At 38.0% G+C, this 21,023-nt stretch overlaps 1 protein-coding gene across 6 annotated transcripts in view; it reads left to right on the top strand.

The window, feature by feature from the left end:
- The window catches only part of PLEKHA8 (pleckstrin homology domain containing A8), a 58,148-nt gene that overhangs the window by 29,890 nt on the left and 7,235 nt on the right, over nucleotides 1-21,023 (top strand). For 5 of the 6 annotated variants that reach the window (XM_025464509.3, XM_025464507.3, XM_025464508.3 and 2 more), the window contains exons 7-13: nucleotides 683-837; nucleotides 2,638-2,797; nucleotides 3,186-3,271; nucleotides 6,836-6,894; nucleotides 7,275-7,405; nucleotides 8,025-8,095; nucleotides 17,415-17,476. In XM_025464509.3, the coding sequence (XP_025320294.1) occupies nucleotides 683-837; nucleotides 2,638-2,797; nucleotides 3,186-3,271; nucleotides 6,836-6,894; nucleotides 7,275-7,405; nucleotides 8,025-8,095; nucleotides 17,415-17,476 (724 nt within the window). The remainder of the gene's footprint in view (nucleotides 1-682; nucleotides 838-2,637; nucleotides 2,798-3,185; nucleotides 3,272-6,835; nucleotides 6,895-7,274; nucleotides 7,406-8,024; nucleotides 8,096-17,414; nucleotides 17,477-21,023) is intronic. The other variant, XM_035698347.2, reaches the window with a different exon arrangement.

The raw sequence follows: 21,023 nt of genomic DNA on the forward strand, positions 1-21,023 counted from the left end.
GGACCCTTTTTTGTTTATTAGAAGAAAATATTTTTGTTCTAATTTATTTGGATTTAATCACTTATAATAAGATGTTGTGATTGAACTTGTCACAGAATTAGCTGTTCTGCTTGCATGTTAAGTAGCCTTTTCTGTTATCCCAAAGGGCAGCAGATTCTCAGGATGTATCCTATATCCTCCTAGGTTTTTTCTGTCAGTCCTATTTTGCGGGGAATATTCTCCCCTCACCACAGCATGTAGCTTCTAGACAGTTAACTGCTAGGCAAACATGTAAGAGTGGCCAATGATTTTAGAACTGGAGAGAGAAAAAACTTCCCAGGGAGAAGCTGAGGAAAGTGAGAAAAGTGTTAAATGTTTACATTTACATTTACATTTACATTTACATTTACATTTACATTTACATAGCTGATTGAAAACCAGAGACCTGCTGGTGGGGAGCAGGAAGCTTGAGTCACCTGAGGGTCTTTGAAAAACCAGGAATGGCTCTTTGATTTCAGACAAGCCTGTCTCATCATCAGATACTTGTCTAGGAGGCAGAAGGCTGAGAGGTTTGGCTGATTCAGCAGTACTGGTTTTTAATCACTGAACCCTTCCCCCCTTTCTCAGAATAAGAGCTACCCAGACCATTTATTTAAGACCAAATAATTGGATGTTTTGGCTTTTCCTTACAAAATATTTTCAGGCAAATGGAGTTAAACAGTTGTGAAAATGGATCTTTGCATATGGAAATAAATGATGGTGAAGAAATCCTAATGAAAAATAAGAGCTCCTTATATTTGAAACCAGAGATAGATTGCAGCATATCAAGTGAAGAAAATACAGATGATAATATAACAGGTAAAAACAACTAAAGTCTGAAGCAAACCATTGATCTTGGAAGTTTGTTTATGCATGATATGACACTTAATAGGGATTGGCCTCAAGACAGAATACTAGTAGGTCCTAAGGCAGACATTAGCCTGGTAACATAGGTCACTTGACTATATTGTGTCATCTCATCCAACCCAGTGTTGAAAAGGTGGAATGAAGAGGATTTTTCCCGCTTGTTGTTCTTATCTGTGTTATTTGTGGGATGCGGTGAGCAGCAGCCATCTGTGCTGCTTTATAGACACTGCTCTTCTACTCTAAGTCAAGATCCTTTGAACTTAAACTATGATGTCAGACTTAACAGAGTGTAAAGTTATGGCAGTTGAGGTTGCACTCCTCGTGGTTTTTGGTGGGGCCCAACAATACCAGAATTCACCAACCACCATCAGGTTTTTCACCCAGCCTTCTCCATGTCCATCAAGCCAGAGTTCCACATTTCAGGTAATAGCTTGTTGTTGAAAATGCTTCCCTTTCAAATTTGCTAATTCCATTGGCTCTAACCACTAAAACCAGCTTCAGATCAGTCCAAGACAATCCTATGAAAGCTTTTGTGTTATAAGTGTTTAATAATTATTTTGAAAATAAAATTTCAAATAAGTTTCTTGCTCATCTCCCCTGAAGTAAGAGACCTGTTTTTTCCAGATGAGTTGGGGGAAAAGAAGATGCATTTTCAAAGCTCTAAATCCACTGAATCACTAAAGTCTTATCGCTTGAGTAAATAATAAAGATAGGAGAATCTCTATGGAAACAGTACTGTTATTTGGTCCAATAATTTTACTTATTTCTAGGAGTTTATCTCCAGGGAATAGTCAAGTTTAAGGACAAATATCTGTGGACAGGAATATTCTTTATGACATTACAGTTGATTCTCATTATTCATGGTAATTGTGTTCTATAAAGTCACTGCAGACATTGAATTAGCAAACCATTGCTTCTAGAGGAAATACAAAGTTAGGTTCCTACAAACCTCTGTTCACATTTTGGTTGATTGATCAGTATATAGCTTTGTTTTATGAGTGTTTCTGTTCAAAGACCCCTTATTTAATATGTATTGTTGATTCGTTAACAGTGAACTCATGGCCAACAGCCAACAGTACTATAACTCATGCCTGAATGAAATTTACCTAACACATATACTTTCTCCATAAGGCACATCATAGCCTTCTTAGACTTAGGAACAGTAGACAGCACTACACTTGGAGGCACCTATAAACAGCAAAATCAATAACAAAATGCACAAAGCATGATGCTACATAAACACACTTGTGTATAGTATAAGAACTGAAGCAAGAAGGCAGATTGTCACCTTGTTTGACCTCCACTGGAATATGTATGTGTGACTCAAATTTTTCACCACTCTACACATGTCTAGAAGTGACTGCAAAAGTACCACAAGCATTGGTTTTAGGATTACAAATAAACTTTCCTGAGAAGGCAAATACACTAATAATGAGAATCGACTGTATTTATAACACTAAAATTTGAGAAACACAGTGTCCTCTATGTGAGCTTGATGCAACATCAATGGTCATTAAAATCATATTTTAAAGAGTATTGAATGATAATGGAAATACTCGTGATAAACGAAAAAAACAAGTGGAATACAAACCTACATATATTTAAACCAAATTGTGTTTGTATGTATATATATAGTATTTCACTGATTTTTATTTCTGTATAGTTTTCTGTGTGTTAGAAATACTCAGCAATGAATATATATTTTTATAATAAATAAATAATAGGTTAGTAATAAGTATGTTGTGTTTGCAGTCCAAGGTGAGATCATGAAGGAAGAAGGAGAGGACAACCTGGGAAATCATGACAGCAGCTTAGCACAGCCTGCATCAGACTCCTCAAGTAGCTCTCCAGAATCCCACTGGGAAGAAGGCCAAGAAATCATCCCAACTTTCTTTAGTACCATGAATACCAGGTATCCTATGCTTTTCTAAAATCAGTGACAGTTGGATACCAGCTTCCCTTCTGGAAAATCAGTCGTGGTGTGGTGTTCCTTTCAGGTGATGGCATATTCTAACAACAGAGGATATGGTATACCAACTCTCTGCTTTACTATTTACTTTGTTTGAAGCATTGGGAAATTAGATTGTGAGACTATACCCTGAACAAATTTTATCTTGCTTTGATAGATTATCTTTGGAAAATGATTTTATTGGACCATATTGTAATAGAAGAACAATCACTGAAATCAGGCCAAATTACTTGCTCTGCAGAAGGGCAGCTGTTTTCATGACTACCTCTGAACTGCATAGAGTGTTAATGCATTTTCATTCTTTCTCCTTCCGTATCACCAAATTGTTTAGCTTTAGTGACATTGAACTTCTGGAAGACAGTGGCATTCCCACAGAAGCATTCTTGGCATCATGTTATGCTGTGGTTCCAGTATTAGGTAAGATTAAATTTGTCTTAAATTCATTAGTCTCTAGAATCTGTCTCACTGCTGTTATTTTGCAGTAGAAATATCCTAAATTATATGTACAGTGAAATTACCCTTCTTAGCTACCTCTCCATATCACCAGCTACACGCAGTTAAAAACTGTATGACCTTGAGCATTATTGCAGATTTCCTTTTTTATTCCTATGATTAAATATTGACCGCAGAGTAGTGTAAGGAAAAAAGGGAATTTTGTTTTTGAGAAATCATACTTAAACAGCAAGAGTAAAAGTAGTTGAAGAAGAGACCTTCAAATCTATTGATGTAATGAAAAAAACTGATAAAAGAAAGAAAAAAAAATTTATCAGTTAAAACATTTTTTCAAAGATTTAAAAATTACACGTATAAATTCAAGTTCAAATTACAAATTTTTTATAGAGAGTGTGTAGAACCAGGCAACACTAATGTGTTGAAATTTGTTTTTTGACCCATTTGGCTATGCATCTTTTTTTTTTTTTTTTTAATGATCTTTATTTACTCATGAGAGACACAGAGAGAGAGGCAGAGAGAGACACAGGCAGAGGGAGAAGCAGGCTCCATGCAGGGAGTCGGACTTGGGACTCAATCCCGGGTCTCCAGGATCACACCCGGGGCTGGAGGTGGCACTAAACCGCTGAGCCACCAGGGCTGCCCGCTATGAATCTTTTTTAATTCATGTAAAAAATTTTTACATATCTCTTTTTGATATTGAGTTACAGCTTACGTAGAACTTAATTATTATGATTCAGTGAACTTTAAGAAACACACCTACCCCTATGTAATCCATATCCCTGTCAAGATGTAAAATGTTTTCATCACCCTAGAATGTGCCAGTCAGCTACAACTATCATCCAGCCCAAGGCAACTATTTTACTGATTTCTGTCACCATAGGTTAGTTTTGCCTTTTTTAAAATGTTATATAAGAGAATCATATTATTGGGATGCCTGGGTGGCTCAGTGATTGAGTGTCTGCCTTCAGCTCAGGGTGTAGTCCTGGGGTCTTGGGATCAAGTCCCACATCGGGCTCTCCACATGGAGCCTGCTTCTCCCTCTGCCTGTGTCTCTGCTTCTCTCTCTGTGTCTCTCATGAATAAATAAATTAAATATTTAAAAAAATATATTATCTACTCTTGCATCTGTTTTTTTCTCTCAGTATAATGTTTTCATCCTTAATTGTTACATGTATCAGTAGTTCATTCCTTTTTATTGCCGAATAGTATTCTATTAAGTGAATATACCACAATTTGTTTATTCATTCTTCAATTGATGGATGGCATTTGGGTAGTTTCTTATTTGGGACTATTATAAATGAAATAGCTCCGAATATTTTTATGTCTGTGGGCAAATTTTTTCATATCTTGAGTAAATATCTAGGAGTAGAATTGCCAATTTATTGGGTTCATCTATTTAACTTTATAAAAGTGATTGCACGATTATACACGTTCAACAGCAATGTAGGAGTATTCTGGTTGCTTCACATCTTAACTAACACTTGGTGGTATTGAGGTTTTTATCTGGCTATTTCTGTGAGTGTTTAGTGATATCATTGTGGCTTTAACTCGTGTTGAGGAGGAAGTAATTTACTGTTCTCAAGGTCCTTCTGGCTGGACCAAGAATCAAAACATGAAACAAAATAATAGAAAATCAAATTTAATTCTGTACATATGGAGCATCCACACAGACCGGAAATTCCAAAGATAGGCAACATGAGGCGCTTATGACATTCTGACCTAAGGGAAGGGGTAGGGGCCTGGGAAGGAGGATATGTAGTGGGGGAAATCATTAGTAGGAAGATGAGAGGAAATGGTTGGAAAACCGAGGTTGCCCTGTTATGCACATAAGTTTCTTATGTAAAGAAGAATCTGTTAATTGCTTTCTTCCTGGGACAGGCTTTCCTTTCCAATGTAAATTTAAGCAGTCCAGGGAAAGGTAAAGAACCCCCACCCAGTCTGCTGGGTTTGATTGCTTTTAACTCAAAATAATCTTCATGTTCAAGTGGCCCACCTTGGGGTGCCCTTGGCCTCTACACTTCCCCTGTGTCTAATGATGGTGGCATTTTTAATATAATTATTGGCCATTGCTATCTCCTTCATTGTGAAGTCTTTTCAAATCTTTAATCCATTTTAAATAGTTGATTAATGTTCTATGTTCTGAGTTGTAAGCATTCCATTGTAAAACTTTATTTTCCCTTCTATATTATTTTAGTGGCTTTGTTGAAAATCAGTGGACCTTTTAGGTGTGGGTCTGTTTTTAGACTCTGTCTTCTGTCCTAGTGGTCTGGTTTTTTTATTTTTTTTTTTATGCCAATACTTATATTGTCTTAATTACTGTGCCTTTATATTAAAGCTTGAAATCAGATAATATAAGTCTTTGAATTTTGTTGTACTTTTTCAAGATTTTGACATTCTAGGTCCTTTGCGTGTTCTTATAAATTTTAGCTTTTCAATTTCTATTTAAAAACCTATTGGGGGATACCTGGGTGGCGCAGTGGTTTGGCGCCTGCCTTTGGCCCAGGGTGCGATCCTGGAGACCCAGGATCGAATCCCACGTCGGGCTCCCGGTGCATGGAGCCTGCTTCTCCCTCTGCCTGTGTCTCTGTCTCTCTCTCTCTCTCTCTCTCTCTCTCTGTGACTATCATAAATAAATAAAAATTTAAAAAAATTAAAAAAAAACCCTATTGGGATTTTGATTAAGATTATCTTGAATTGGTAAACTAATTAGGAAAATGGTTACATCCTAAACAATTTTGAGTCTTCTAATCTGAGAGCATGCTGTGTCCCTCCATTTACTTAGGTCTTTTTTGTTTTCACAATGTTTTGTATAGTTTTTAGTGTAGAGGTCTTACACATTTTTTATTAGGGATAAATTTTGGAATTTTATGATTTTTAATGCTATTGTAAAAAATACTTCATTTTCCAGTTGTTTGTTCATAGCGTACAGATACAACTGACGTTTGTGTTTGAGTAGTTTTTTATAATCATGAGCAAGTTAATTTTATAAAATACATTTTCAACACTTATTGAAATTGTATTTTTTTTCCTGTACACATTAAATAGTAAAAACAAGAGAAAACTTTTTTTTTTAAGATTATTTATTTATTTATTAAAGAGAGACACAGGCAGGGGGAGAAGCAGGCTCTATACAGGGAGCCTGATGTGGGACTATCCGGGGACTCCAGGATCACACCCTGGGCCGAAGGCAGGCGCTAAACCACAGAGCCACCCAGGGATCCCTAGAAAACTATTTTTAAACTAATTTCAATAATATATAACCTGGTATATCCAAAATAATATTTCAACATGTAATCAGTAGAAAGAAATCATTAATGGGATTCTTTTTTTTTTACTGAGTCTTTGAAATCTGGTATGTATTTTGTGATGACAATATCTTTAGAAGCCTTTGGAACTTCTGTTTGGAAAATGATTTAAAAGCAAAAAAAAAAAGTTTGGGGAAGAAAAACATACTAAATTTTTTTTACTATAAAAATATTTTCCACTTAAAAATTGCTTTTTCAAAGATGTTTCAATTTTTTCTTCTAGACAAACTTGGCCCTACGGTGTTTGCTCCTGTTAAAATGGATCTTGTTGGAAATATTAAGGTGAATATACTAGCATGTCTCTATGGAAACATATTTGGAGGGAGTAGTGCATGAAACTCATTCAGAAACACATGATTATTAAGTTTTATACTCAAGATGAAAAGTATAGACTGCTGTGGGAAAGGTTCTGAGACATAAAAATAAAAACTTTAAAAACAGTATTTTAAAGCCTTGAGACTATTTAATTCTAGCTTAAGCCTCATAAGGATTCTCAAACAAAAATATATTACCTTGAAAACATAAAGAAGAAGGTAAAGAGGCTTAATTATTTTGATTTCTTAGAGGCTTGCTTGACAAGCTTTTCAGTCTCAGTACTATACTGATTTGCTTGATAGCTTTAGCATTTTTAACTTAGATTGTTTTCCCTGCTTTTCCTGCAGAAAGTAAATCAGAAGTATATAACCAACAAGGAAGAGTTCACTACCCTCCAGAAGATAGTGCTGCACGAAGTGGAGGCTGATGTAGCCCAGGTTAGGAACTCAGCTACAGAAGCCCTCTTGTGGCTGAAGAGGTGAGGCCGCTGGGATGGGGCAGCAGTTGAAATCCAGCTCAGTTGAAATGCTACCAGCAAAAAAAGTATTACGCAAAGATTACTTCTGAGTGGAGGATCTAACCCAATAGCCTTTTCTTAGAAGGCCTGATGAATAGAACACCAGCTCTTTTTTTTTCTTCCCTTCTGATGAACATTGTTAATATTAACAGTGTATCTAAGATAGGAATCTTAAAGGATGATAGAGTTGACTGGTTCTCTTTAAGTCAGAGGATCACAAACTTGAGTAGCATCCAAATCACCTGAAGAGCTTTCTGAAGAACACGGATTGCTCCACTCCAAACTCAGACTTTCTGACTCAGTAAGTCTGGAGTGGGGCCCAGAATAAGCACTTCCAACAAGTTCCCACTGGTCCTGGGACCACATTTTGGAAACCACTGTTTAGGTAGATCAGATGAGGGTCTAGAGCAAACTAAAAGGAAATGACAGGGATGAAAGTCAGAAAGGACTGCCATGTGATTTGACCTGTTTGCTCCTATATCCAAGAAATTATTGAAGACACTGATGTCTGCCATTTTTTTATACCTGTTCAATAGAAGTGAACTTTGAAAATAATATTTATTCCTCTTTTTTGTTTTAGAGGTCTCAAATTTTTGAAGGGATTTTTGACAGAAGTGAAAAATGGTGAAAAGGATATCCAGACAGCCTTGAGTAAGTGTCCTTTACATTTTGATCAGTCCATTGAATAGGATGTGGAATGGAGACCCCTAGAGGAGGAGGCAGGGTATAGGGGAAAATTTTTACTTTTCTGGAGTTGATTTTATTTCTTTTCTATTTCATTATTATTGTTTCTTATATCCTCTGTTTAAAAAAGAACCCATGAAACAGTGACCTACTAATATAGAGCTAACTTATTAAAAATTAGTATATCTTAAAGAAGAGCTAAATTAATGGAGAGCCATCTCTTAATATGAAAGCCTAATATTTTTAAGAAGTGAGTTCTTCCTAAGTTAATCTTCAGATATAGTACAGTTCTCTAAAATCAATATCCCAAGAGAAGCTAGTTTTAAAGATCATAACAGGGAGGGTTTCGGGGAACACTGGAAATTTGCTCTGGAGTGATATAAAGGGTGGGTCATCATTGTCATCATCTTGTACTCCTCAAATGCCTTGTGTTTGTAGTGGTAGAGCTGAGACCGGGATGAAGGCCTTGGTCAAAGGTCATCCTGTATCTCCAGCATCTTATAATTAATGCAGGAGCTGGAACCTTATAAGGTGCTTAGTAAATACAGAGTGGATAGTAGATAGATGGACCTATCAGATCAGTTTTGGAAAACATTAGAGACTTGGGAGCATCCTCCGAGTGCTCCTGACAGAGTGGCTGAAATCTCATTCTTTGCCTAAAAGAAATTTTCCCAGCATGGGCCTTGAGGCAGGAGGGTTGGAAAGTGGGTGTTGAAATTACATATTATTTTGAAACCTTACATTATTGTGATATAGAGAAGCACATGGTCAAGCTCTAAGTAGCCATAATTTTATTTTATTTATTTATTTTTAAAGATTTTATTTATTTATTCATGAGAGACACAGAGAGAAAGGCAGAGATGGAGAAGCAGGCTCCATGCAGGGAGCCTGATGCAGGACTCGATCCAGGACTCCAGGATCACGCCCTGAGCCAAGGGCAGACGCTCAACCACTGAGCCACCCAGGCGTCCAGTAGCCATAATTTTAAATAATGAAATGAATGAATTAGATGCCTCTGTTGTAGAAGGTGAGCCAGTATTCACTGTAGCATTTTGTTGGTGTCAGGAGTGAGCTCTTCCTTATGTTAATCTTCCCCCTTGGCCGTGAGTCTTGAGGGGTTCTGCCCCCATGTGACTTTCTCAGGCCTTCCTATCTAGAAGCTTGCTGATGTGCCATGAAACAATAAAACTGGAGATTTTTTGTGACACTTTATGAAGAATTTAGACAACTTAATCCTCACGTCAGTCCATTTTTACAGGCTGGGTAACCAAAATTCTGAGGGATTAAAATATATGCTAAGGCCATGAAAGATCTAAAGCAGAATCACTTTGGGCCCATTGCCTCAAAAGCCCTCATTTTTCTCACAAAAGTTCTTCTCCATTATCCCTAGACTACCTGTATTTTGGGAGCTTCTTATATATCCCTGAATTTCTAGGACAGGCCATTGTATGTTCCCCATGTGTCCCGATTTCAGTACACATGTCCTGAAGTATATTTACTATAACTATTGATGCCTCCTCATCAGTGTATCGATGGAGCTTTATGACTTAAGGAATGATTAAGATCTTGGACTCTCTGGAATCCACCACTTGATAGCATTGTGTCCTTAGGCAATTTACTTGACCTTTCTGTTTCCTGGTTTCCTCTTCTATAAAATGGGAATGATGATACCACTTCCCTAAAAATGTTGTAAATATTAAATAGGTTCATGCATGTAAAAAAGATTAGTAGAGTAGTAGAGTGCTATATAATAAACACTTGATAGAGGCTAGCTTCTCTTTTTTATATTTTCATCATCATGACACAAGAAGTTGATAACCTGTCAGAAAATGAGGTTTGTTTGCTCCAAATCAGAAATGAGAAGTTTACAAAGCTCTGGTGCCAAGCCAGAAATTTCTCTCCAGACTAACTACTTAGTGTAGAAATTTCACCCTGAGAGGAAGACTCCTCTACTGCAGGAAATACAGAAGCTCTGGGATTCAGCAGTGTGCCTGGTAGGTTCCACCCTTCACATGATGCTGTTTTGGTACGGCTGTCTGTGTGAGGGAGCAGGTGAATACTGACCTCACTCACCCCTCCACCGGAGCAGAGGCAGAAGAGAACCCAGCTGCTTACTGGTCATACAAGTAAAAAGAAAAGCTTGGCCCCTGAGGTGGGGAGGCAGCTGAAAATATCCTAATTCTGCCCTTTTTTTACCTCTCCCCCCCCGCGCCATCTTTTTTACTTGATTTGGAGTCTGGACCCTTCTGAAGAGAGAGGAGACCAGAAGGGGAAATGATGCTTCAAAACCAAAATAAGCACAATCTCAGCTTTTCCTTCCCTCTCTTGCCCTTCAGCACTATTTTCAATCAGAGGGAAAAGAGGGCTGTAGACTTGAGGATTTTCATCCTGGTGTTCAGGATTATTTCAGAAGTTTTCATGATTTAAATCATAGTTTTGCTTATGGGGTCCCTAGTTTCCTGCTGTTGTTCAGTGTAAAGAGAAGTCCCTCTAGTCACCCACCCTCCCTCCAGATGCAGACAGGACAAGCTTTGTGGAAACAAATGTAGCTTCATAAGAAGTGTTTACACATTAACTACTTAGAATCCATAGGCTCCTCCATGCAGATTTCTTCTGAGTCAACAGCTTCTCATCTCATTTTTCAATCATGGCCTTTATAAGTAGAACTGATACCTTATCTAAAATGAAGGAGTTTAGAAATGTAGGTAAAAGAGAGGGTTTATGCCTGTATTTATATAGGCAAATTAGCTTTCATATTTTAGGTTCTAAAGTTGAATATGAGTTATTTTTTTAGAGCACCTGGTGTAGGAATGAGATTAGGTTCTTGAGAAATATTTAATCTTCCAAATAGTCCTTTTTGACAATGAGTAAACTGAGGTCTAGAGGATAAGTACCTTCCGTAGGGTCTCAAATCTAGATCAGTGGTTCTCAAAGTGGTCCAAAGAGAACGTCTTTATCATCTGAACACTTATTAGAAATGAAGGCTGCTTGGGCACCTGGGTGGCTCAGTTGGTGAAGCATCCACCTTTGGCTCAGATAATTATCTCAGGGTCCTGGGATGGAGCCCCACGTCAGGCTCCCTCCTCTGTAGGGAGTCGGTTTCTCCCTCTCCTCCCCATTCTTATTCTCTCTTACTATCTCTGTCTCTCTCTTAAAGAAACAAAATCTAAAAGAAAGAAAGGTGAATGAATGAATGAATGAATGAAGGCAGGCTGCCAGGCCCCACCTAGCACCTGCTGATAAAAACTCCCCAGGGATGGGACATGACAATCCATATTAGTAAGTCCTTTAGGTGATTCTAATCCATGTTAAAAGTTTGAGATCCACTCATCTAGAACTAGGACATCGAAGCTAACCTGTCACTAGGCTACATTTTGATTATTTGAGAATTTGATTGCTTCTGAGTGATTGATGAATAAACTGGAATAAAAGTGCTGAGGTTAGTGCCACAGCATCAGTTAATTTTGCCTCCTTTTCATGATAATTAGCTAGTTCTCCAGTGACAGAAAATTTTTCCTAACTTAGGAATAGCAAGATAGTAGGGATGAATTAAGGATAAACCTTGACTGACACTCCCAAATTTGAAAACACTGCTTAAGAAGGATTTTGAGGTAAACGTTCATAAAACTTGTATAACCTTAATGGCCTTGAAAATGGAAGGTGATATATATAAAAAATTCTAAATGACACAATGGAAACCTGACATCTCTTAGGAGAATGTATGTATAGTCATTGTATTGCTGAAGTTCTTTGACCTAGAATGAGTTCCTAGCATCTGAAAGAGGCCTTAGGCTTTATACTGCCCCCTTTTGCATTTGAACCATCGCTTGCATTTCCTATCATGATTAGAATGGACTATTTTGGGTAGTCTCATGTCAAGAGCTGCTCTGAACCCTTAAATGTCCTATGGCATTCTCTAGAGTTCATTCTAAAGGAAGAGATAGGTCCACAAGGCAGATATGTTGAATGGTCCACCCTATAGCTGAGCCCCTCCATTCGCAGATGCCACATCAAAAAGAGCTTTTGGGAAACCTCCCTGTAAGTAAAAGGCAGAATAGTTGCTCAGGCATTTCAGGCACCATTGTACTGAGTGTTAACACGCTCTGCACTGTCCCCTCAGTGGGACAGCATATTACTACACCCCTCACCTCAGGATGATTCCATAAATGTCAGGTAAACACTGACCCAACCAAGATCTCTAGCATACAATGGGAAAATTTGTAATAAGATGCTTAGTTATGTATTTAATGTAAACGGCTTTCCCAGACAAAGAGAACTGTGTGAGAGAGCTAAAGTCAGAATTCATCTGCTATTTACAATCAAATTATAACTTGACTAGTTTTTCTTAAAATACCGTGGAAAAGGAATCAAGTCAGGCCCTCTCCCAAACTACTCAGAGCATGTGCCTTTCTTGAACCGCAGACTTGGCTTATAATACATGTTTTTGTCTTGATAATGCCTAAAGTTAACAAAGGATATATCTTGGTACTTGTTTCACTGCTGTCCATTGGTTATTGATTTGCCTTTTCTTCATACAATTCACTTTGCCTGAAACTTAGTCACTATTACAGAATTCAGTACTTTTCTAATAGCTCAGGTTTTTTTATTATTATATTTCAGACATTTAGCAAATCTCTACCACTTGACAAATACATAAAACAGTTTGATGCTCTACCCATGTACCATCCCTTGACCCCATTATTCCTTCCATTCTCCAGAGAAGATCTTCATCCTGAATTTGCTATTTATTGTTATATAACACATGTTTTTATACTTTTACTAGATATTTATGTGTTTATAAATAGTATCTAGTACTTCACGTTTTAAACTCCTATACTTGGTGTCACACTATATACACTCTTTTTCACTCAGTATTCTTTTTCAGATCTATTCACTTTCAAACCTCTCCTGGTTCCTAATTGTTGCCAAGGACTGCCTAGCATAGTTCATTGCAGAGCTGAGATGAGTGTCATCTCCTAAACTCAGGGAATGATTGATTCCACCTTTCCCGGCTTTGCTTATCTACTTCCCAAGCTCTGCTAAAATTTAGATTTGCATTTCTCCTTTGTCTTCTCTACAGCACAAAGTAACTTGACGAATTCTTACCAATTACAGATTGACAATAGAGAAACACTGTCATATATTCAGTTCCTGGACAGAATAGTTATCTACCAACAGTGATGTGATGGAAAAGTTGTTTTCTCTCACATGCTGTAACAGGTTTAGGCATAATCAATCTCTAAATACCTCAGCAAATTTCTGGAGCACCTGGCTGCTTCAGTGAGTGGAGTGTATGACTCTTGATCTTGAGGTTGTAGGTTCGAACCCCACATTGGGTTTAGGGATTATTTAAAAATGAAATCTTTTAATACATACATACATACATACATACCTCAGCACATTTCTGAGTTATCAGTAAAGAAATCACATTTTTGTTATTTTATTTCACAAAGAGTAAACATTAGATTTTTAGAATGGCTTAAAGTGACAAGACTACCCCAAGTTCTCATTGTTTTTAACTTTGTGACCTTGGCCAAGTGACCATCTCTCTGGGTCTTTTGTTTCTTCTTTTGTAAAAGGAAAAGAATTGGGCAAGGTGATTGTTAAGGCTTCCTACTCAGAAATTTTGATTCAGCCTCTGAGGAACTGACACATCTCAAAGTTCTGGGAGAAGGGGATCATTTATGTCTTTCAGAGGCCAAAAATACTTGCAGATTATAGAACACGCATTATGATAATGAATGGATATTACAGTGAAGATTAATGTATTTCATTATCTAATCTTCTCTAGGTAACTAAAATAGGTCACGCTTAGACTTCATTTTATTTTAATGCAGCCTCATGTGGCAGGGATATTTGTAGCCCTAGAAGTCAGCTAAGGACTTTTGGCAAGTTGTGTTTTTTTGTGGGATATATATATATATCGAATTTTCTCTCATTTGTTGGTTTAAGTTATAATAGCGGTCTTTCTGGACCTGAGTCAGGACCCAGCGCAAATTCTCCAGTTGATTGCTCCTTGTCCTATTAGACTAGCTGGCCCACATTTTGCACTGTGGCAAAGCTCTTCCCTGGCAAGGTGTGGGTGTAGCAAGGGATGGCTGTCGCCTCTCGAAGGGCCAGGTGGGAGGGCACATCATTCTGCTATACAGACACTCCCCCTTCCTTAGACCAGACTGCCCCATTATTGGGACTAAACAGCACCCTTTCCCCCCTCCGCTGCCCCGCCACCCCCTCCCTCCCCCCCCCCCCCCCCCCCCCCCCGCTATCCTAAAAAGGGTGGCATGGAGAAGGGTTTCTGGGCTTTGAAGGATTGACTTAAATAGCGGATTGTAAGAAAGGTATAGAGTCCCTGAGGTTTGGAGTAACATTGGAGTTCATCCAGCTAGGACCCCTTGGGAGCTGAAGACTGAGGGACCAGGACAGCTGCATTTGCTGCGAACTGTTAGGAAATGTAAATCTCACCCTCTTACTTACCACAGTTCCCAATTGGAATGATCATGGCTGTCAGAAGATCATAATGCAGTTTGTATAGGAAAAAAAGACTAAGAGAATATAACCGCAGGATGCCCACTGTGGTTATATCTGGGAGGCATGATTATATGTTTCTTTAGTTTCCTCCTTTTTGTATTTTCCTTATTTTCAACAATGAGCATGCATTACTTGTGAAATTAGGAAAAAGCAGATAAGTGTTAAGATTTTTTAGAAGTGCCACTGTGCCTTCGGTGGGAAGTTCAGAATCCTTGGCATGGCACATAAAGGTCCTCACCATTTGGCCCTAGCCCCAGTGATCTTCAGCCCTGATAAACTACTCCCCATTGCATAGCATGCCCCCATCTCTCACAGCTCCTTGGTGGTTGTCTGCAGCCCCAGCCACCACCCTTCTCTCTGCCCTACCAGCCTGTGAGACTTCTTTGGAGAATTCTTAGTCCACATGCCCACAGGCTGGGTTCATTTCTCTGTCTTCCTTTTTATTCTTACAGAAAGCTCTGTATACACGTCTTTACTATAGCAGTTGTCAGTTTATATAATACCACTTTGTTAAATGGCTGGCTCTCATAAGCCCAGAAACTTGCTGAGGGCAGTGGACTGACTGATTTTTAATCACTCAAGGATCTCCCCTGCCTTGCACAGTATGGGGTGTGTGGCAGCCCCTCATTGCATTGTGGATGTCCGCCAGCAGATTTTAATGTCACTGAATCCCATCTGTTTATTTATAATGGCATTTAATTCTTTGCCTGGACTAAGATCACAAGAAATAAAGTATTCCCACTGTTTTACTTCTGTGACTCACTTCAGGAGTGGACACCCAGGGGCCTGTACACTATCTTGCCAGCCCAAATGAATTCTTGGAAAGGATGGGTGGAATGTGGTTTGTCTTCCTGATTTACCTCAGAGAGTATGCCTACTGTTTTCTGCCCATCTGCACTATACACATAGAGGGCCAGCAACCCTTTCTTTGCTAAGGCCTTATACACCGTCTGCAGTGTCCCTGATACCATCTGTCCCCTTGGAGAATCAGATAGATTTGAAGTGTGGCTTACATCAAAGGCTTGTATCTATGAGCACACCCTACATCTATTCAGACTGCTCTCCTAAGAAAAAAATTAAATTTAATCTTGAGTTCTCCTTTAGGCTGTTTGTAAGAGTCTTCTCCATACTTGAACTTATTATTTCTTTATTGTTTCTGCTTTAGCTTACCAACAGGGTGCTGGCATTTCCACCTGTTCTTAAAACTTTAGATAACCAGAGGAATCTGTTACATTTCAAATGTACCGTCTTTTATGTAAAATATAAATTGTATTTTATGCAAAGTTGAATTATGTAAACTTGATAGTAGCGTATGCTAAAAGTATAATAAAGCCTCATCCAAATTTTTAAAAGAAAAGTTGACAAGAATTACATTATTTCCAAACCAGAGGGCTTGAGTAAATTGTTAAAATGTGTTTAAGCTACAGCCACCTGCCCGGAAAATGCAGATACCTGACATCCTTTGGCAGTATTCTGTGAGCCACATTGCAGTGAACTGCATAAACTTGTGATTGTAATTTTTCAGTGTCTGCTTTTCTGTTATGTTAACATCTGCTTTTGTTATAATTTGAAATATTTTTATATCCTATTATAATGTCACTTAAACATTGATTAAATGGTGGTGGCACTTGTACTGGTGCTGAAACTAGCACATGAAAATAATTGAGTTTGGAATAAAATTTAGATGTGATAAAGCATGATAAAGAAGGTCAGACGACCCCTGTGATCCCTAGCTATTATTTAGGAATGAGCACTCTGTAAACACTGGAGATGGTGCTTCAAAATGAAATGGAGTGTTGATACAAGTGCACTGTGGTAATGTAGATCGGTGCCTCCTGAGAATGCATTTATTCCTTTGGAAAAATCAGTTTTGAATTTTGCATGTATTATTCAAATCCTTAAGGAACACGTCCCTTGCATAAAATGCAGTCATTTTGTTCTTGAGATTTTTTTTTTGTAATTAAAATTATTATATGCCAGTTTTAAAATCTCATTTTAAAACATATTGGGACAAAAATCATAGGTTTTTATCTTTAAAGTCTAGAATATGAGTGACTTTCATTAATAGGTCTCACCAAGAACTTTATAACTAGCTTAGTAATTTCAAGCCACTCTGTCCATGGTAGTTTTAAAGGTGTCTTGGTTTAATACTGTATATCCATGGTAATGGGGACATCTAGGACAAACATTTAATATACCAGAATAGAATGTTAGAATTGAAAGGAAACTCAAAGATCAGGTTACAAAGAGGGAAACCAAGAAGACCGCTAAGGGACTGGCTCAGAGTCCCATAACATTCAGAGAACTACATTTTTATATTCTTATAGTGTATTTTTAATTGTATTTAGTTTAGATTTTTCCAATTACACCCCCTCCCCATCTTTATTTCCTGATATGGACATTTCTCACCATTTTAATAAACTGAAGTTCAGATATATTTACACAGGGTAAAAGTGGAGCTATCTGTTTTTTTGTTAAAAAAAAAAATCTTTGTAGGCTTTTTCCACTGAAGTTCAGATATATTTACACAGGGTAAAAGTGGAGCTATCTGTTTTTTGTTTAAAAAAAATCTTTGTAGGCTTTTTTCCTACTCAAGACTTTTGGGGCACATAATCTTGTAATTAGACTTTTCTCATCAGCTCATAATACCAGTAGGATCATGCTACCATGTACATTAGAAAGGAGGTGCTACAAATAGCACATCTGATTCTAGTGAAATTGTGGTTCATGGAGTTTTTTTTTTTTTTTTCTTTTCAAGATAACGCATATGGTAAAACATTACGGCAGCACCATGGCTGGGTAGTTCGAGGGGTTTTTGCGGTAAGTAATCCTCCTGCCTCCTAATGTTCTGATGGTCACAGCGAGATGTTTTTTTTTTGTGTGCATGGTGTTTCTGTTTGCTTTGTTCTCAAGAATAAGAATACAGTGTTGCCTGTTTAAGTCTGTAGATCTTTGTTGTGTGGAAATGTTGGCAATAGAAAATGTCTAGACTAGAAAAAACTGTTAGCGTGCTTTTCCCTGTCCAGCTCGAGCTCCAGCTCCAGTGACCATGTGGAGATTGTAGTTGTCTTCTCATCAGTGCAGTGGCCCCAGTGCTGGGAGACCAGCGGTGTCTTCAAACTCATGGCTCCCTCTACTGCCCATGTATTTGGTCCTCTTAAGTCCCAGGTTTTAATTGACTTGTCTTCCACTTAGTCACACTTCATCTTTGAATATTAACTAAGTTGGTGTGCCAGCGGCTAGGGCTTCTTAGAAACCACTTCTTAGTCAATTTTCTTCATTGTAGGAGGTGTTTGTTTTCAGGTGTTTTGGCTCCTGTTACCCTGCCATTCCTTTCTTCCCAGCATGTTGACCTAAGAAGAACACATACCTGGGAATCATAGTCCCCTGCACAAGGCAATTAGCCTGCTTTGTAAAATTGCAGGAGTAGATGGCCCCTTTATGTGAACAGTAATACTCTGTGATTCTCCCGTCATCTGAGGAGAAGTGAGCCTTAGGTACATCTGTAAAAAGGCAGAGTCTTGTGTAGTGGTATGCTAGCAAACACCACAGAATATGAGTGTTCGGTGGAAGGTCAGAGGGTAGAAACAGCCTTGCACATGTCTTTTACTAGGATGGGACACATTATTTGCTGAGATAAGAACTGTTTAGGTCATGATTTATTAAGGGTAGGTAAAGAAAGTGGGAAGAATTTAGTGTGGAAGAAATAAATTTTAGTGAAATGAAATAATGTTTTGAAAGCGTGGAGACTCTATACCCCACCGCTCATTGGAGTAGGAGCCAGAGCCACTGCTGCAGCCACAAAGTGCTCACGCTTACCTTCAGTACATGTCTCATCATCATCATGATAGCCACCGTTTGGCTCTTGGACACCTTTGTGTACCAGGCACAGCACAAGATTCTACATTCGTTACCTTAGGTAATCCTCAGGGCATACTCTCAACTGTTCGACAAGTTCAGATCTGTTCATTTGAGTCCCAGAGTAAAGGTGTGACGGAGCCTGGGTCTAAACCGGCTCTGCTGTCTCCAGGGCTAGTGCTCATCGCTCACATCGCCGCTTTCTGCCATGAAGCAGGATGGAGAGGCTGCGCTGAGGATTAGGCAGTGGATGCGGTATGTTCGGGATCTCCCGGAGTAAACACTGACTGCTTGTAGGTGCCTGAAATCCAAGTTCCCCTGGTGAGATGACAAAGCATAAAAACATTGAGTTGCCCTATTCATAAGAAACAAAGGTGGTGTTGTAGTTGGTTTTGTGGTATAGAAGTCAGAGTTTAATCCTGAAATAGTAATGATCCAAGAGATGTTGCCAAAAAGAATATAAGTATAGCAGAAAATTTAGCATAAGCAAGAGTCTTTGAAAGGACTTTGTTAATTCTCAGCATTTTCCCCAGGAAATAGTAATTTAGACTCAAAGAAATGTAAAAATCATGGAGGAATGGAAAGGGAAAATATTACAATATCCATATTCTCTACTCTGTAATAACCATCTTTAACATTTTTGTGGTTTTTTTTACCTTCTTAGCTTATATTTTTATATATATTTACTTATTCTTTTAATGCTGTTCTACTTAATTGTATATATATTTATCTAAGTATATATCTTATAGGTGCTTATATTTTTATATCTATGTTTTGTTACATGTGTAAAATTATTTTGTATATTCTGTATATGCATGTAAATTTTTTGATAGTTAGCTTGGAGTATAATTCTGTATTATTTCTCTTCCCACTTAACAGATTCTATCATGGCCATGTTTAAATGCCATAAGGGCTTTGAAAATCATTATTTTTAGTGACTGCATACTTCCCTAGTATGGACATACCATGATTTATTTGCCAGTCCTCTATGATAGAAGTTTAAGCTGCTTCTGAGTCTGTTGTTACAAATACAACAGCATTCGTTTACATCCCTTTTTGACCAGAACTCTTTTATTTCCTAAAAGTAGGTGCCTAGAAGTGAAATTGTTATATTTGACAGCAAGAACTATTAGAACTTAGAATTTTGAGCACTTACCAGCTGTTGTTTTAAGTGCTTTACATATATTTAGTGATCTCATAATTCTGAAGTCTGTTCTCTTATCTTCCCTGTCATAGATAAAGAAACCTGAGACACAAGAGGTGATCTAATACACCCAAAGTTAGAGAGGAAGAACATTTTGAAGGCTCTCAATATTCCAATAATTTTTATAGTTGTTGGTTTTTAAGAAAATAGATTATGTTGAGCATTTGCCAACAGCCATTATCAATAAAAGAGCTAGATTAGCCCTTCCAGCCTCTCCTGTGATTCTGCAAGTCATCCCTACTGTAGAAAGCATATTGTTCCCCAGTGTGCAAAGTGATCAGCAGGGGCAAAGTCATTAACTGGTCTCGGTTGCTCAGGGAAGCATCTTTTATAACCCAGGAATTTGAGTCATCTACCAGACAAATAGTGAACTTTTATCTTCAAGCAGTTGTAATTCACAGGACCAAAGCCCAGTCCAGGCTCTGCCTGCAGCATGTGTCCTAACAATGTGTCCTTTGACCTTTTTGGTTTCCTCCTCAGTTGTGTTCTATCTCTGGTTCCTAAGTAGACTTGACTGCATCACAGTCCTCTGGGAACCTTTGAGAAATACATTCTTGACAAAACTTTTCATAAATTGTATTATACCTAAATACACATGCATAGGGCTTGATTTTATTTTTTTGTTTTTTATATCAAAAAGTCCAAAAAGATTATGAGAAAAAATAGCAGCCCCTGCCTTCTGTGCACGCCTTTACAGACTCACTCCAAAGATGCTGCCACTTTCAGCTACTGTGACTATTTCTTCCAGTACCTTCATAATCCTAAAAATGTTTGCTATTATTCTTGGCCTCATCAATTTTAGTCATTAATGTTGACTTTCTGTTATAGATTAGAATTTAGCTTTCTTTAGACCTTACTATCACTACCTAATTTCCCATCTCCACCTTCCCAATAGTATATCACAAAATAACATGAAGATAAACCAAGATTCTGTGGATTTTTTCCCCTTTTTTCCTGTACAAGTTTTATATTTTCCCCTGCATCATCAGATCTCTCAAATTATCATTCTGAACCCACAGACATGTCATGTTTATCTGTGTTGAGTTTTTTTGTTTCTTTTCTTGGAGACTTCCCTTCCAGAACTTTCTAAACTCACAGCCAGTCTTAATTAGCTATTCAGTCCTGGTGTACTGCTATGCCCTAGGACTCTTCTTTACAAGTTTTTCTATACTAAATCCCCATCTCACACTAACTTCTCAGGTTCTGTTACTTCTTGATCTAATCCCTTGTTTTACTGATGTCTTCTAATGGCTTGCTAAGAGTGGTACAAGGGAGCTAAACTTCTGAGTCTCTGCATGTCTGAAA

The sequence above is a fragment of the Canis lupus genome, chromosome 14 (genome assembly GCF_003254725.2).
Source record: "Canis lupus dingo isolate Sandy chromosome 14, ASM325472v2, whole genome shotgun sequence".
In the NCBI taxonomy this organism is placed as follows: domain Eukaryota; kingdom Metazoa; phylum Chordata; class Mammalia; order Carnivora; family Canidae; genus Canis; species Canis lupus.